The 17,301-nt window shown below is 42.7% G+C and overlaps 1 protein-coding gene across 1 annotated transcript; it reads right to left on the bottom strand.

Annotated features, from left to right (window-relative positions):
• Positions 1-200: 200 nt before the first annotated feature.
• LOC139554914 (leucine-rich repeat-containing protein 3B-like) lies at positions 201-15,363 on the bottom strand. The gene is made up of 2 exons (XM_071368185.1): positions 15,130-15,363; positions 201-3,955 (listed from the first exon to the last, which is right to left on the bottom strand). Exon 2 carries the CDS (start codon positions 3,754-3,756, stop codon positions 2,935-2,937), a length of 822 nt encoding a protein of 273 aa, XP_071224286.1. The 5' UTR covers positions 3,757-3,955; positions 15,130-15,363; the 3' UTR covers positions 201-2,934.
• Positions 15,364-17,301: the final 1,938 nt, after the last annotated feature.

The raw sequence follows: 17,301 nt of genomic DNA, 5'->3' as shown, positions 1-17,301 counted from the left end.
TTCCATTAAAAATCAGCTATTTCCAACTACAATAGTCATTTACAACAATAACAATGTCTACACTGTATTTCTGATCAATTTGATGTTATTTTAATGGACAAAAAATGTGCTTTTCTTTCAAAAACAAGGAATTTTCTAAGTGACCCCAAACTTTTGAACGGTGGTGACCATCCAAAGCTAAATGACAATAAATCACGAGGTGAGTGTCCATATTTCCTTTATTTCGATTTATGACATGCCTTTACAATGTATGGATGGTTTTATCAGTGCTAGGTCTTGAGTTTTATCACAAAGCTTCAGCTTTTTTCCCTAATAAAAAGAAAAGAAAATTGACAGGCAGAGAAGAAAGACAACAACCACATTCTCTCTGTTTTATGTTACTTTCACGTCTTCGTTTTAGTGAGACAGTGAAAAACTAGGATATCAAAGTCAATTTCACTTCTATCAGCTCTTTCAAAGCAAACAGTAAAGAGTTAATTTCTCCTTTGTGTTGGTTCTATATACACTATCCTGGACATGAAAGGATTCCAAAACACATAAACCTTTGTCTGTGAAACGCTATGCTTTCTTCTTTCATGTCCAGAAACCGACTCTGAATGTGAAATAATTTGGTTAAAATGAGAAACAGAAAATGTGAGATAAGTATTTCAGGCACTTAAACATTCTTCCAGAGTCCTTGGCTTGGCTACACTGTGCTTTCTTCATTTGCAGTACGGTACATGTATTGAAAGAAAAAGTCTCCTCTCCTAAACCCATTACAAATCCATGAGACATGAACTCATGGCCTCTGCTCTACAGGACAAGATAGTGCAAAAGGCTGTACAGTAGCACAACATTCAAATACAACGATTTAAAGGGATTTCAAGTTCCTTCTCACACACAACAACAATGTACCTATTTGCATTTAGTTTGATGTGACTAGGCCTACTTACTGTTGTAACTACCTGTTTAAACAACCTGTTGTAACTACCTGTTGTAACAGCCTCTTGTAACTAAATGTTGTAACTACCTGTGCTCATCGTATCATCAAATCCTCCCAAATGAACTGACCACCTTGCAGCTCTGGGAGAAAAAAACGTAACTTTGTAAACATTCCTTTTCAAAATATATAATTTTTTATTATCCGCATTGAATATGGAAAGAAACTTTTCTCATTCTCTCACTTTCCTGCACATATTGCTCCTTCCCTCACTTATCTCTCCTCTCTCTTTATCTCTCGCTTTCTCTCCCTCTCTCTCCCTCTCTGACCAGCCCTCCCCTCTCTCTCCATGGGATATTTTAGTGAACCCTTGTCACTGTGATGGAAGTGAAATCCATTTAAATGAATGACAGCTGCAATTTGCTCTTCTCACTTTGCTGGGGGTATAACTGTACACACAGTGTATTTAAAGGCAAGGTAAATGATGCATGCATCTATCTGCATTCTGAACGCAGCATGAGGTTGAACAGAAAGGGGATGTTTGTGTTGAAATTATTACAGTCTTCCCATCGCCAGGTTTGTGACGCTGAGGGTGCGTCGCAAACTGTACCCTATTCCCTACATAGTGCATTACTTCCACCAGGGTCCATAGGGCTTTATGCACTATGTAAGGAATAGGTTGGCATTTGGGACACAAACTACATGTACATTTTGGCTGAGAGAGGAAGCTTTGTGTGAGATACATTCCTCTGAATATGAATATGTATTCTATTTCAGGAAGCATAGACTGAGTCATAAAAAATCATAGCAAACGTTTTTTTTATATAGAAAAACCAAATGCACAGTATTGTTGTTGGGTGTTGTTGTGTTAACACGTAACACGAAAAGCTTGTTCGGACTCAGGACATGAGAACTTGGACACTACTAGTGTACTGGTAAATCACATGACACACATACGAATCACTTGAATCTACCGAGTCTTTTGTGGGTCATTTGATATCTACCCCAAAAAACATTGTGCTACGTTATCTGACCATCACAAATCTACTAAGATGCAATGTATCAACTTTGTCGTTTCAAGACAACAACAACATACAGTACAGGGACTTGACAAAATGAATGAAGAAATTTGTAGTATTTTTACAGCACATCAGTAGTCTTTCAACAGTGTGATGTTGTGGTAATTTGAACAAATCATTGATTCCATTATTTCACATAAGAAAATGAAAGGTCATTTTCATGATTGATGTTTGGGGCCTGTTATTTTTCAAATAAAATGAAACAAAGTATGCAGTTGGATGCACAAACACAGAACACTCTTCAGATTACCTTACAAAAGTTTAGTCCAACAAACCATTTCTACAGATTTTGCTCTAAAAAAGACTTATCAACCTATCAAAATTTTAACCTGAGATTCAGATTTTTTTAAACGATCTCAGAACAGATCTCAGAACAGATCTCAATGAAGCCATCTGTGTTACACCCATAGTCTTCCCCCTTCTGTTACTCTGATCTGAACTAACTACCGTTGTCTATATTCTGACATCTACACTGTGCATTCCAAAATGCTTGACTTTAGATTGATGCCTACAGACAAACGCTAACGTTTGCATTTCTCCTCTTTCTCCTCTCCTCTTTTAAAAATTGGGGTTTCTCAATGTTTACCTTTGTAATTTACACATATTGAGTGTGAAGCTTCAATTACAAGGATCCAGGTTTAATCTATCATGATTTATTTTAAGTACATCACAGGTAGGACAAAATAAAAACATTTTCACAACAGAAGACATTACATCCATCTTGAAATTTGGAACCAGTTGTAAAAACTAGAAATATGGGTCCTATCTCCGTGTTTAGGTCGGAACTTCTGCTGTTCATGCATAGAATTAGAATCAATTAGTCATTCTAATTCTAGAACTAATTAGACAATCTAATTCTATGGTATACAGTCAGTTCTCACTATAGGGATGTCACACCGGACTACTGATGTCCTATAGTATCCAGTAGTGATGATATCACACCACAGTACTGATGTCCTCCACCTCGTTGGGCTTCACAGGCTTGCTGGGGAGCGACTTGAGGTACTCCAGGTGTCGCCGGGCATCCTCCTGGTTCTGCCGTACGTAATACACCACGTAGGAGATGACCATGGCAAACCAGCCGAACATTGTCACCAGCATGGCGTAGTCCGTGGTCCTCTTGGCCAGGTTACACAGGTCTGTGTCCACCGCCAGGAAATGGCGTCCCTCCTGCTCCTGGAGTTCGGAGCTCCGGCAGAGGACACGTGCAGCCGCCTCGTGGTTGTGGGCCATGCCGCCCAGTGCCTGCTGCAGGGTGCAGTCACAGTGCCAGGGGTTGTCGTCCACCAGGATCCGTGCTTTGAGCCGGGCGAACGCATCCTTGTGCACACTAGTGATGCGGTTGTGTGAGAGGTCGAGGACCTGCAGTGTGGCCTCCACGCCACTGAAGGCGCCCTCCCCCAGCGTCTCCACAGCATTGTGGGACAGATTGAGCTCCCGCAGCAGCCTCAGGCCCCGGAAGGCGTGGTCGGGGACGGCCATGATCTGGTTGTGGTCGAGGCGGAGCACGGCGGTGTCTGGAGGCAGGTCCGGGGGGATCTCTTTGAGCCGGGACCCGGTGCAGGTGACGTTGAGGCCAAGGAGGAGCCCCAGGGGCCCAGGGCCGAGGTGGAGGCCAGGGTCGGGTCGGGCCCGCTGGCAGACGCATCCCTTGGGACACATGGAGGCGGAGGGGAAGCACAGGGCCATGAGGACCAGGCTCTGGAGGAGCAGGCACATGGGGATGGAGCGGGATAGCCACATGTCCAGGGGAGTCATACTGGTGGGGACCACCAGCCCTCAGCATCCCGCCAAGAGACAGGGACACCACACCACTGGACCGACCCAAGAAGCAACGGACCGGCCACGGCTCATACCAAAAACTCCATACTGGAGACTGATGAGCCTCCACCAACACACTCCGTCTGTTCAGGCCTAGTAGGGCCTGTCACCAGTTGGACTCATGCTGTAATCACACCTGAAATAAAACAGATAGAAGCATTAAACAATATAAAAACTGCTTAATGAAGTACTGTACGTTCTTTGAACTACTTTTTTAGTGTGTAACTTTCGGTTTTAGCTGAAGTCAAAAAGACAAAACAGGAGCACCACGGTGTGTAAGTGAAAACAAACCACTCTGTTATATTCACATCATCATAATCTCATCATAACCGAGTTCTGTTTGATATAAACGATATTACACAACTTGTTATATTTATGGCAAACTAGGCTACATGATAAGGTTAATCTAGGTTAGATGAATCACTGTCCTTAATACCTTAATAAACTTTTACTGCAGTGGGCTAAATCAGGGTCACACAGACGGTTTTGAAACAGAAGTATACACCTCACACACATGGTTATGGGCTTAGAAAAAGAAGACACCTGTAACATGTCAGATATAGAGTTGAAATGTATTACATTTTGAGTTTGCATCCCAATATTACACTTTATATACACTATAAATACAAAAGTATGTGGACACCCCTTCAAATGAGTGGATTAGGCTATTTTGGCCACACCCGTTGCTGACAGGAGTATACAATCGAGCACGCAGCCATTGGCAGTAGAATGGCCTCACTGAAGAGCTCAGTGACTTTCAACCATCATAGGATGCCACCATTCCAATAAGACAGTTCATCAAATTTCTGCCCTGCTAGAGCTGCCTCTGTCAACTGTAAGTGCTGTTATAGTTAAGTGGAAACATCTAGGAGCAACAACGGCTCAGCCACAAATTGGCAGGCCACAAAAGTTCACCGAACGGGAACGCCGAGTGATGAAGCGCTTAGTGCGTAAGAATCATCTGTCCTCGGTTGCAACACTCACTACCAAGTTCCAAACTGCCTCTGGAAGCAACGTCAATACAATAACTGTTTGTCGGGAGCTTCATGAAATGGGTTTCCATGGCCGAGCAGCCGCACACAAGCCTAAGATCACCATGCCAAAGGCCAAATGCAGGCTGGAGTGGTGTAAAGCTCATCGCCATTGGACTCTGGAGCAGTGGAAACGGGTTCTCTGGAGTGATGAATCACGCTTCACCATCAGGCAGTCCAATGGACCAATCTCGGTTTGGCGGATGCCAGGAGAACGCTACCTGCCCGAATGCATAGTGCCAACTGTAAAGTTTGGTGGAGGAGGATTAATGGTCTGTGGCTGTTTTCATGGTTCGGGCCCCTTAGTTCCAGTGAAGGGAAATCTTAATGCAGTAGCATACAATGACATTCTAGACGATTCTGTTCTTCCAACTTTTGAGGCAACAGTTTGGGGAAGGCCTTTTCCTGTTTCCGCATGACAATGCCCACTTGCACAAAGCGAGATCCATACAGAAAAGGTTGGTGGAGATCGGTATGGAAGAACTTGACTGGCTTGCACAGAGCCATGACCTCAACCCCATCGAACACCTTTGGGATGAATTGGAACGTAGACTGCGAGCCAGACCTAATTGCCCAACATCAGTGCCAGATCTCACTAATGCTCTTGTGGTTGAATGAAAGCAAGTCTCTGCAGCAATGTTCCAACATCTAGTGGAAAGCCTTCCCAGAAGAGGCTGTTATAGCAGCAAAGGGGGGGACCAACTCCATATTAATGCTCATGAATGAGATGTTTGCCGAGCAGGTGTCCACATACTTTTGGTCATGTAGTGTACATCACAGAAGACTGAAATTTTAAACAAAACCGTTTGACATAGAAACGATTTTCAGCGTTTATTTAAGAAATATGTTTATTTATTATGAAATTATAAAAATATGAATAACATTCCACCCATGAGGCCACTAGAGGGTGATTTAACTGCAGGAAAGGGCTACAACAACACATCCTTATGAACACACACTCTTTACTGAGACTTGACAATAAGCATGGACCTGTGAATCCCCCTGTCAATCAAACACTAGCCAGCTACAAACGATGTTGTTTATTTAGTCAATTAAGAACAGATTTTTATTTACAATGAGGACCTGTCAAACATGTACATTTTATTATCTGTGTAAGAGTGAGAATATAGTAAGTACACAGTAATGGGCAGTTATATAGGACAAGGGAAGCAATGTTTACTTATGTTCCCATTCATGACATATGATTGGTATCGTTAGTAAAACAAACATACACCTACTCTATTGTAAGCTTGTGTACTGTGGATAACAACACCACATTGGTTCCAAATGGCACCCTATTCCCTATGTAGTGCACTACTTTTGACTAGGGTCCATAGGGAATAAAGGTGCTATTTGGGCTTCTGTCTGGTAAGTGCTAAGTACAGTGGAGTGCAGCAGGCTGGTTTTATCAAGCCCCCCTCATTCTCCCTCTGTCACGCTGTAATGTCACCTTCTCATAACAGATCTTTGTCTGCAGAACATCACATAGGGAAGAAATTCACTTACAGTACAGGAACTCTACATTAACCAAACTGTACAATACAACCCTATTCAATCATAAAAATGCTATGCAATTATTTTCTGTCATATAACTTTCCCCATATCGAGATCCTACCTATCATGTTTATAAACACATGCTAACATGCAGTGCTTAATTTGTAAATTGGGAGGTCCCGGAACACATAGGGTGCGTTACCCGAGGGGCTCTTAAGGTACTGGAACACATAGGGTGCGTTACCCGAGGGGCTCTTAAGGTACTGGAACACATTGAGAAAAAAAGTGACTAACACAATGTGGCAGCTCAGCAGACAGAGTAAACAGCCATGTGGCCTACTGTCTATGGTGGTTAAACGGACAGCACTCTCCAAGGTGCTGATTCATTCAAAGCATTTTAGACGTCACTGCAGTATGCTCACATATATGAGTGTAGCTGCGGGGCTTACACAAGTCAGAATCAGTGAACAGCAACATTTTAGACGTCACTGCAGTATGTCTACATATATGAGTGTAGCTGCGGGGCTTACACAAGTCAGAATCAGTGTACAGCAACATTTTTAGACGTCACTGCAGTATGTCTACATATATGAGTGTAGCTGCGGGGCTTACACAAGTCAGAATCAGTGAACAGCAACATTTTAGACGTCACTGCAGTATGTCTACATATATGAGTGTAGCTGCGGGGCTTACACAAGTCAGAATCAGTGTACAGCAACATTTTAGACGTCACTGCAGTATGTCTACATATATGAGTGTAGCTGCGGGGCTTACACAAGTCAGAATCAGTGAACAGCAACATTTTCGACGTCACTGCAGTATGTCTACATATATGAGTGTAGCTGCGGGGCTTACACAAGTCAGAATCAGTGAACAGCAACATTTTAGACGTCACTGCAGTATGTCTACATATATGAGTGTAGCTGCGGGGCTTACACAAGTCAGAATCAGTGAACAGCAACATTTTAGACGTCACTGCAGTATGTCTACATATATGAGTGTAGCTGCGGGGCTTACACAAGTCAGAATCAGTGAACAGCAACATTTTAGACGTCACTGCAGTATGTCTACATATATGAGTGTAGCTGCGGGGCTTACACAAGTCAGAATCAGTGTACAGCAACATTTTTAGACGTCACTGCAGTATGTCTACATATATGAGTGTAGCTGCGGGGCTTACACAAGTCAGAATCAGTGAACAGCAACATTTTAGACGTCACTGCAGTATGCCTACATATATGAGTGTAGCTGCGGGGCTTACACAAGTCAGAATCAGTGTACAGCAACATTTTTAGACATCACTGCAGAACACCCGCCATATGCAAATGCACACATAGTCAGCTGTGGGGCTTACAAGAACCATATGTCATATCATTTTCAAGACATCAATGTAGCAGTAGAACAAATATCACAATATCAGAATATAACTTCAAATAAAATGAATTACTGTAGACTACAGCAGAACACACATATGAGAATATATAGGCTTCCTGACTATGTGATAATATGAAGCACATGTTCAGATTACCTTCACAGTACAGAACAAGTTTGTAAAGAAAAACAATTTTCCTACCTTAGTTTTCAAAACCTCCCACAATGACTCTCCCCATGTCAAGTTCATTTAACTCCTGACAGTCAATGTCTTGCTCAAAGCCATGAGCGGGCCTGTGGCAGTGACGTTTAGCCTCCTTCTAAGGCTGTTTTGAAGACTCTGGCTGTAGTGTCTATTTTTTTCATTTTGAGGGTTAACTATAACATGGGTGTCCTCTTTAGCCTCATCTACAAGGCCTGCTGCCACCAAATGTGCATTGGTTCAGGCATATTCAAAAAATAATAATTCTGAGGGCTCTTTGTTGTTGTTTTTATGTCAAAGGCAGAGGATGTTACTGTACATTCCACCCTCTCTTTTGCTAGCTAGTTTAATCACTCCAGTTGTTTCTAGACCCAAGCTCCCTACCTTTTTGCATGTTGTACAGCCCAGCTTTGAATTCTGCATGACAAGCCCTTGGTTATACGTTTGTTGTTCTTGAACTGCAAATTGCACCTGCTTCGAGCACTTCGTCGGTGGATGAGGCACTGTCCCCCCCAGCTCCCCGTCTCCCTCTCCCGCTGAGTCTGACTCGCTAGTAGGCCTACTAGCTAGTGGAGGTGCCGGTGGTGATGCTGAACTGGCAGGATTAGCAGCGCTGCTAGCTCAGGCATCCCCATTAGGAACAGTTTGCCCCTCACTCCTCTCCTCCAGCACTGACAATTCTCTGGCTCGTTCTGGGTTCGATTCACCATCTTTCTCAGGATTTTGGACTTGAAAAATGTCATCAAACTTGATTGCCTTTTTTTATAAATTTTTTATTTGTCTTTCCCACGTTTCAAATTCAGTAGGGAGACAACTAGCCTAGTCTACGTGACGTGATTACGTAGGGACCTCTTCACTAGCTGACCACCACTACCAAGACCTGTGTCAAGATCAGTTACTTACTCCACCGGCCTCCCCATAACCTCTATGTACAAATAGGAGAGCAGGTCTGGAATCAGTGTGGCAGGATAGGATGATTACACAGAAGGATCACCACGCTTTTACATGATGGTCTTTCTGGGGAGCGGGAGAAATAACAAGGCAACTTGATTTAACGCTGATCGCTTTATTAGAATGTTTACAGTGCGAACAGTGAAACAATTAATAAATCATGCCGATAGAGGTACCGGATCTGGGCAAATAGGTGCCAGAATGAACAAAGTCAAATCTGAGAGGTGCCGGATCCTGTTCCGGCAGGATCCGGCTCAAATTAAGCACTGCTAACATGTGTCTGTCAGATCTCCCTGAGGTGTTGATAAAAACACATTAATTACCGAGCTTGAACAGGATAAGATCATGAAAAATGTATCCACTTAAGACATATGATCAATTCTGCATCAGATTATGTACAGCTTTACTATACTGCCCAGCAGCTTGATGGGAGGCATTGTAGAACGCTCCAGAATGCAGTGATTGCTAATGGACATGGGCGTCTGCCCATTTCTGGGAAAAAGAGATACTGATAACCATAGAAATAATAATAACCTATGTAGGTTGAGGGAGCAGCCCTATCTCTCCCCACAGCCTGTGTTGTTTAATAGAGCCTATGATGATGAGAGAAAGAGAAAGAGCGAGAGAGAGGGGGAGAGAGAGAAAGGTTTAGAGAGAGACAGAGTGATGGAGATAGGGAAGCATCTGTGTTGTCTGTATGAGGCCGTCTCCCCCGTGAGCACCAGGCACAGGGGCTCAAGTGAGTCTAGGTTCAAATGTCAACTGCCAAAAAGCTGAATTGCATGCAGGCATGTCATCCATCATCGACGACTAGAAAAATGGCAAAGCAACACAAGTGACAGTTGGTATCCACATTGATGAGGGATTTTGAATGCATCATCTTCAGAGGCCCCTGGAGGGGAGAATATAGGCTGTGTGTCACTGGGAGCGTGTGAGCTTTGAGTCCTTTCAAGTCCAATGACTGACTGAAGTCATACCATCATTTTCAATTCAGACAGTAATGACCTGGCTGAATTCAGCTGGTGGCCCTCTCCTGTCTCTGGTCACAGTGTACAAGGTTGTTCACATACTGGGTTAAAATAGGCACCGGTGAACTCAGCCGCGAGGCAGCGACCATTTCTATTTTTGGCACCACTGAAATTTTCATTTCACAAATCAAGAAGAACATGATTGCCCTGTTATTCAGATTCAGTGGAACCATTAAAACGTTCATAAATTGAATAAAGTGCTTACTTTATACATGCAGTCTTTCTATTATCATATTGGTTAGTAGTATGATTTTGAAATTTGTGATGGAGGAGGAATAATGGTCTGGGGCTGTTTTTCGTGGTTCGGGCTAGGCCCCTTAGTTCCAGTGAAGGTAAATCTTAATGCTACAGCATACAATGACATTCTAGATAATTATGTGCTTCCAACTTTGTGGCAACAGTTTGGGGCAGGCCCTTTCCTGCTACCGTGCACAAAGTGAGGTCCATACATGTAGTGTATCATGTCATCAATGTCAACTTAGATTTTTGTAAGTTTTCTGTCATCATATGATTTTAAGGGGTAGAGGCTGGGCAATGGATTTTTTTACCATTACTGGAAAAAGAGCAATCCTTTACAAAAATCTGATTTTTAAATGCAATTACCCATGAACAAAAATATAAATGCAACATGTAACAATTTCTAAGATTTTACAGAGTTACAGTTCATATAAGGAAATCAGTCAACTAAAATAAATAAATTAGGCCCTAATCTATGGATTTCACATGACTGGGAATACAGATATGCATCTGTTGGTCACAGATACCTTAAAAAAAGGTAGGGGCGTGGATCAGAAATCCAGTCAGTATCTGGTGTGACCACCATTTGCCTCATGCAGCGCGACACAGCTCCTTCACATAGAATTGATCAGGCTGTTGATTGTGGCCTGTGGAATGTTGCCCCACTCCTCTTCAATGGCTGTGTGAAGTTTCTGGATATTGGCGGGAACTGGAATACGCTGTCATACATGTTGATCCAGAGCATCCCAAACATGCTCAATGCGTGACATGTCTGGTGAGTATGCAGGCCATGGAAGAACTGGGACATTTTCAGCTTTGAGGAATTGGGTACAGATCTTTTCGACATGGGGCAATGCATTATCATGCTGAAACATGAGGTGATCTCGTCACGGTATCTCTGTGCATTCAAATGGCCATCGATAAAATGCAATTGTGTTCATTCTCCGTAGTTTCAGCCTGCCCATACCATAACCCCACCGCCACCATGGGGCACTCTGTTCACAACGTTGACTTCCACAGCTTCATCAGCTGTCTGGGTTGCTTGTTTCAGACGATCCCACATGCGAAGATGCCGGATGTTGTGGTCCTGGGCTGGTGTGGTTACTCGTGGTCTACGGTTGTGATGCCGGTTGGACATACTGCCAAATTCTCTTAAAACTATGTTTTAGGCGACTTATGTTAGAGAAATTAACATTCAACTTGAGGCATTGTGTTGTGTGTCAAGACAGGATTGTGTTGAGGCACAGATCTGCAGCATTGAAGGTCCTTAAGAACACAGTGACCTCCACCTCCAAGTTTGGAACCATCAAGACTCTTCCTAGAGCTGACCACCCAGTCAAACTGAGCAATTTGGGTAGAAGGGCCTTGGTCAGTGAGGTGACGAAGAACCCGATGGTTACTTTGACAGAGCTTCAGAGTTCATCTGTGGAAATGGGAGAACCTTCCAGAAGGACAACCATCTCTGCAGCACTCCACCAATCAGACCTTTATGGCAGAATGGCCAGACGGAAGCCACTACCTCAGTAAAAGGCACATGACAGCCCGCTTAGAGTTTGCCAAAAAGCACCTAAAGGACTCTCAGGCCATGAAAAACAAGATTATCTGGTCTGATGAAACCAAGATTGAACTCTTTGGCCTGAATGCCAAGTGTCACGTCTGGAGGAAACCAGGCACCGCTCATCACCTGGCCAATGCCATCCCTACGGTGAAGCATGGTGGTGGCAGCATCATGTTGTGGGGATGTTTTTCAGTGGCAGGGACTGGGGGACTAGTCAGGATCGAGGGAAATAGGAACGGAGCAAAGTACAGAGAGATCCTTGATGAAAACCTGCTTCAGAGCACTCAGGACCTCAGACTGGGGCGAAGGTTCACCTTCCAACAGGACAACGACCTTAAGCACACAGTCAAGACAACGCAGGAGTGGCTTCGGGATAAGAGTCCAGACTTGAACCCGATCGAACATCTCTGGAGACCTGAAAATAGCTGTGCAGCGACACTCCCCATCCAACCTGAGAACTTGAGAGGATCTGCAGAGAAGAATGGGCGAAACTCCCCAAATACAGGTGTGCCAAGCTTGAGGCGTCATACCCAATAAGACTCGAGGCTGTAATCGCTGGCAAAAAGTGCTTCTACAAAGTACTGAGTAAAGGATCTGAATACTTATGTAAATGTGATTTAAAAAGAAAAACTTTTTTAATACATTTGCAAAAATGTCTAAAAACCTGTTTTTGCTTTGTCATTATGGGGTATTGTGTGTAGACTGATAAGGGGGAACACGATTTAATACATTATAGAAAAAGGCTGTAATTTAACAAAACATGGAAAAATTCAAGGGGTCTGAATACTGCCCAAATGCACTGTACTTCCATTAGTTTTTTAAAAACGGTACCGGTTACCTTCAGATGAGTCCCGTGACACTTGCGGGGGTCGTTTACATGATTTACCAATTTTCGGGATGTCTCATGGTCTGACAAACACCACTCTAGCTCTGCCACCTTTCACCACAGATGAGGAGGTGTTACACTGGTGGATGCAGTGGATTGAGATGCATCCAATGCAATAAAAGCAGATGTCTCTAATTTAAACTGATGGATTTTGATGGGGATTTTGTTGTTATGTAACTTAGATTGACGTACCGGTGCGTCAATCGACTCTAGGGGGTTAATCATCTTCTGGATATGCCACACCTGTCAAGTGGATGGATTATCTTGGCAAAGGAGAAATGCTCACCAACAGGGATGTAAACAAATTTGTGCACAAAATTGTAGAGAAATACGCTTTTTGTGCATATGGACAATTTCTGAGATCTTTTGTTTTAGAGCATGAAAAAAGGTCATGTGTGGCTCAGTTGGTAGAGCATGGTGCTTGCAATGCCAGGGTTGTGGGTTTAATTCCTATCGGGGACCAGTATGGGGGAAACGTATGTACTCACTACTGTAAGTCGCTCTAGATAAGAATGTCTGCTAAATTACAAAAATGTAAACATGATGCATTTATATTTTTGTTCAGTGTAAATTGGTCTGTAATCACAATCTAGCAGGCACTCTAGAACTGGGATGGACTCCCAATCAACTACAATCATGCATGGGCTTTGTAAATAGCACTTAGGCTATGTAGTGGCTGCTCAATCATTTTCTCCCCAATGGGCTTGTAAGTAAGCATTTCACAATGCGGTCTCCTGTTGTACCTGTTGTATTCGGCGCATGTGAAAAATAACATTTGATTTGATTTGTAAGAGCTTTGACTTCCAGGGATGTCAACCAAAGCTTACATGTGAAGCTATTTCCTATGACAAATCTCAACATGGCTGTAAGGATGAATCATGAAGTAAAGAAAAATAAAGGCATCGATCGCAAAACACTGTCAGACTGGAAGTATTAGCCTGAAGTCAAATGAATGGTCCAGAGTTCAATAAGATATCTCTTGGATATGACCCCACCATAAGGTCAGAGAATAAATGATGTCTATTGTCTCATTACTATACATTTACAAAACAATCACTAGAATATAATGTAACATCAATGTTATTACTGTAATAATTAGTGCTACTACACAGGTATTAGAGAAATGTGATGTACACCATCATTGTATTAAAAGGCAGAGTAATTTGATTGGTTCAAGACTTGGAGTTGAAATGTATTTTGACACAACGTGACCCTATTTCTATCATTTATCATAGCATATGGCCATTCTATTACTTAAGTTGCATGTTCCTGTCAAGGCCATATTTATTGTTTAGCATCAACATGAAATTCAACAAAGATGTGGACTGCATCCAAAATGGCACCCTATTCCATACATAGTACACTACTTTTTACCATAGCTGTGGTGCACTACATAGGAAATTGGGTGCAATTTGGGATGCAAATTTAGACCTAAAGCGGACTTGCCTACTATGTTTTCTTGACCCATATAGTACTACATCACTTGATACATTTTGTGATAATTAAATAAACATCATTATTAAGGATGAACTATTTATGCAAATAGTCTTGAGCTGGATCTGGGGATATCGAATTACAATAGAAATGGGTCTGAGCAAATGATAGCCAAGCTATTCCTCAAACAGAATAGTCTGCAAGTGTTATAAACGGCATGGCATAGCATTTCCCAAACAAATAGACCATGCCCCATGGTAAAGAATATGATTTATGAGTAGCCAAGCATACACAAAGTCGTAAACTTTTCTAGGTAGGCCTATAGGTCTGCATGTACGCCTTTAGTTTATCAGTTATATATTATCATTATGATATTCCTACATTATATTATTATAGTATGAGTTTTGATATGATATAATGAGTGAACACTAATGATAAGGAGGACACCCCGCAGTGTGAGCCTGCTCGTCATCAAGGTGAATTTCTTCCTATAGCGCACTCCGTGGCTCAACCATCAACCGTTAACCCTGCTCTCGAGCTCGGCGCCTGAATGCGACGTACTACAGGGTACCCGGCTCCCCTTTCTGACCCGCGCAGCTGTTATTTTCTACATGTAAAAAAATCACTGCCATGATTAAACTACAGTATTTCATTGCGGCATTCATGTAAAGATGTCACCCATGGAACAATGTCCTGTTCAAGTATTTACCAAGGACATAACAGCAATGTTATTGCAGGTATCCTATAATACCATTATTCTAATAGAGTAATAACAATACATTCGATATAGCTACCTACAATAAACAATATTTGAGTGATCAGAGAACATCAATGTAGCTGTGAAGCAACACATTCAATCGTCACATGGCACATGAATAATAATATTAATTTAAAACATGGTGGATTTTGAAATAACCCCCAAAAATGATATATATGACGACCCCAAACCCATCTATTTTCCTTTTTCCCCCTCATATCTGACTAACAACAATCACCAACTGAAAAGAAAAAGAAAGGTGGAAAGCCAGCATGAAAATGAGCTCATACATACGTATGTGTGTGTGCTGCGCGTGTAGAGGTGGTGCGGAGCAACAGGCGACATATGTTTCCATTCTCACCTGCAATAGAAGCAACCGTCAGTCTCTCAATTTCAGACTTTGACATTCTAAACGGATCGTTCCAACGCAATCTTCCTTCTCCAGTAGTTTCCTATCCTCGTCAAAAATGTTGGAATAGCGCAGTTGAAATTCACATTTTTACAAATGCTTGTTGCTGCTCAGTATTGAACGTGAAAGGAGTGTGACTGAGCTCAAGCTGGCAAGGGAGGGGTTTGCGAGACGAGCATTGAAGGCGACAGTGTTCACCCGGAGCGCGCGCGGGGATGAACGGTCAGACAGACAGTAGGTGTTGCCCCAGTGTCTGTTGGGTTCTTCTGACTAATTCAATCCATTTATAATATATCATCACATACGTTCGGTCTTTTGCATCGTCGTAAAACTAAAAGGAGAGCTGTTGAGTTAAGACAAATTGTAGGTGCATTTCACTGTTAGTCTACACCTGTTGTTTACAAGCATGTGACTAATAAAATTGGATTTGATTTGTGTCCGCGGTCAGTCATCCCACTCTATCTGCATAACACTTCAATCAGTCAATGGTAGAAATATTATCCAAAATATTGCTCTTACAGTGATTCACGTTTGAATTGTAGTCTATCACATTGGTCCGCATTTGAAAATACCCTATACTAAAGACTTTTCTGTGACTATGAGTCTGCTCACACAGCAAGTACAGGTAGCCTACATAATGTGATCAGGAGCCCACATTTACCATGGTACTTAATGTGTAGCCCACATTTACCATGGTACTTAATGTGTAGCCCACATTTACCATGGTACTTAATGTGTAGCCCACATTTACCATGGTACTTAATGTGTAGCCCACATTTACCATGGTACTTAATGTGTAGCCCACATTTACCATGGTACTTACTGTGTAGCCCACATTTACCATGGTATTTATGAGTCACATGAAGCTGTCACATGAAGCTGTCACTGCCACGTGACTGTCAGGGGAATCTGAAGGGAACTGTATTTGTAAAATGGCCATGGTGGCCACCAGCCACCATGTCCATGTTGGCCAAGCAGGATCTCCCTCACTCTCTCACATAACAGGCAGGATCTCCCTCACTCTCTCACATAACAGGCAGGCACTCACTCACTGGATGGTCAGGACTGGGGACACCCAATTGTGACGATGGCATGAGGGGCCCTAGAGATTCCCTGGGGGCCAGACACCACATGACATCAAGTGACTTCTGAGTTTGGTCATAGCCTGGCCAGGCTACCATGTGTAGAGTTTAAAATGACATTTAGGACTCAAGAGTTACGGTGCCTTCGGAAAGTATTCAGACCCCTTCACTTTTTACACATTTTGTTACGTTACAGCCTTATTATAAAATCGATTAAATAAATATTTTTCCGCATCAATCTACACACAATATAATGACAAAGCGAAAACAGGTTTTCAGACATTTTAGCAAAGGTATAAAAAAACCAAAACAGAAATATCTTATTTATATAAGTATTCAGAACCTTTGCTATGAGACTCGAAATTGAGCTTAGGTGCATCCTGTTTCCATTGATCATCCTTGGGATATTTCTACAACTTGATTGGAGTCCACCTGTGGTAAATTCAATTGATTTGACATGATTTGGAAAGGCACACACTTGTCTATATAAAGTCCCACAGTTGACAGTGCATGTCAGAGCAAAAAGGAATTGTCAGTTTCTGAAGCATTGAAGGTCCCCAACTACACAGTGGCCTCCATCATTCTTAAATGGAAGACGTTTGGAACCACCAATACTATTCTGACAGCTGGCCGCCAGATGCTAACTCTGACATAGCTCAAGTGTTCCTCTGAGGAGACGGGAGAACCTTCCAGAAGGACAACCATCTCTGCAGCACTCTACCAATTAGGCCTTTATGGTACAGTAGCCAGATGGAAGCCACTCCTCCGTAAAAAGCACATGACAGCCCACTTGGAGTTAGCCAAAAGGCACCTAAAGGACTCTCAGACCATGGGAAACAAGATTCATTGGTCTGATGAAACCAAGATTGAACTCTTTGGCCTGAATGCCAAGCATCACGTCAAGAGGAAACCAGGCACCGCTCATCACCTGCCCAATACCATCTCCACGGTGAAGCATGGTGATGGCAGCATCATGCTGTGGGGATGTTTTTCCACGGCAAGGACTGGGAGACTAGTCAGGATCGAGGTAAAGATGAACAGA

The sequence above is a fragment of the Salvelinus alpinus genome, chromosome 26 (genome assembly GCF_045679555.1).
Source record: "Salvelinus alpinus chromosome 26, SLU_Salpinus.1, whole genome shotgun sequence".
Classification (NCBI taxonomy): domain Eukaryota; kingdom Metazoa; phylum Chordata; class Actinopteri; order Salmoniformes; family Salmonidae; genus Salvelinus; species Salvelinus alpinus.
Note: the sequence above shows the minus strand (reverse complement) of the source record. Positions and strands in the feature narration are given on the sequence as shown.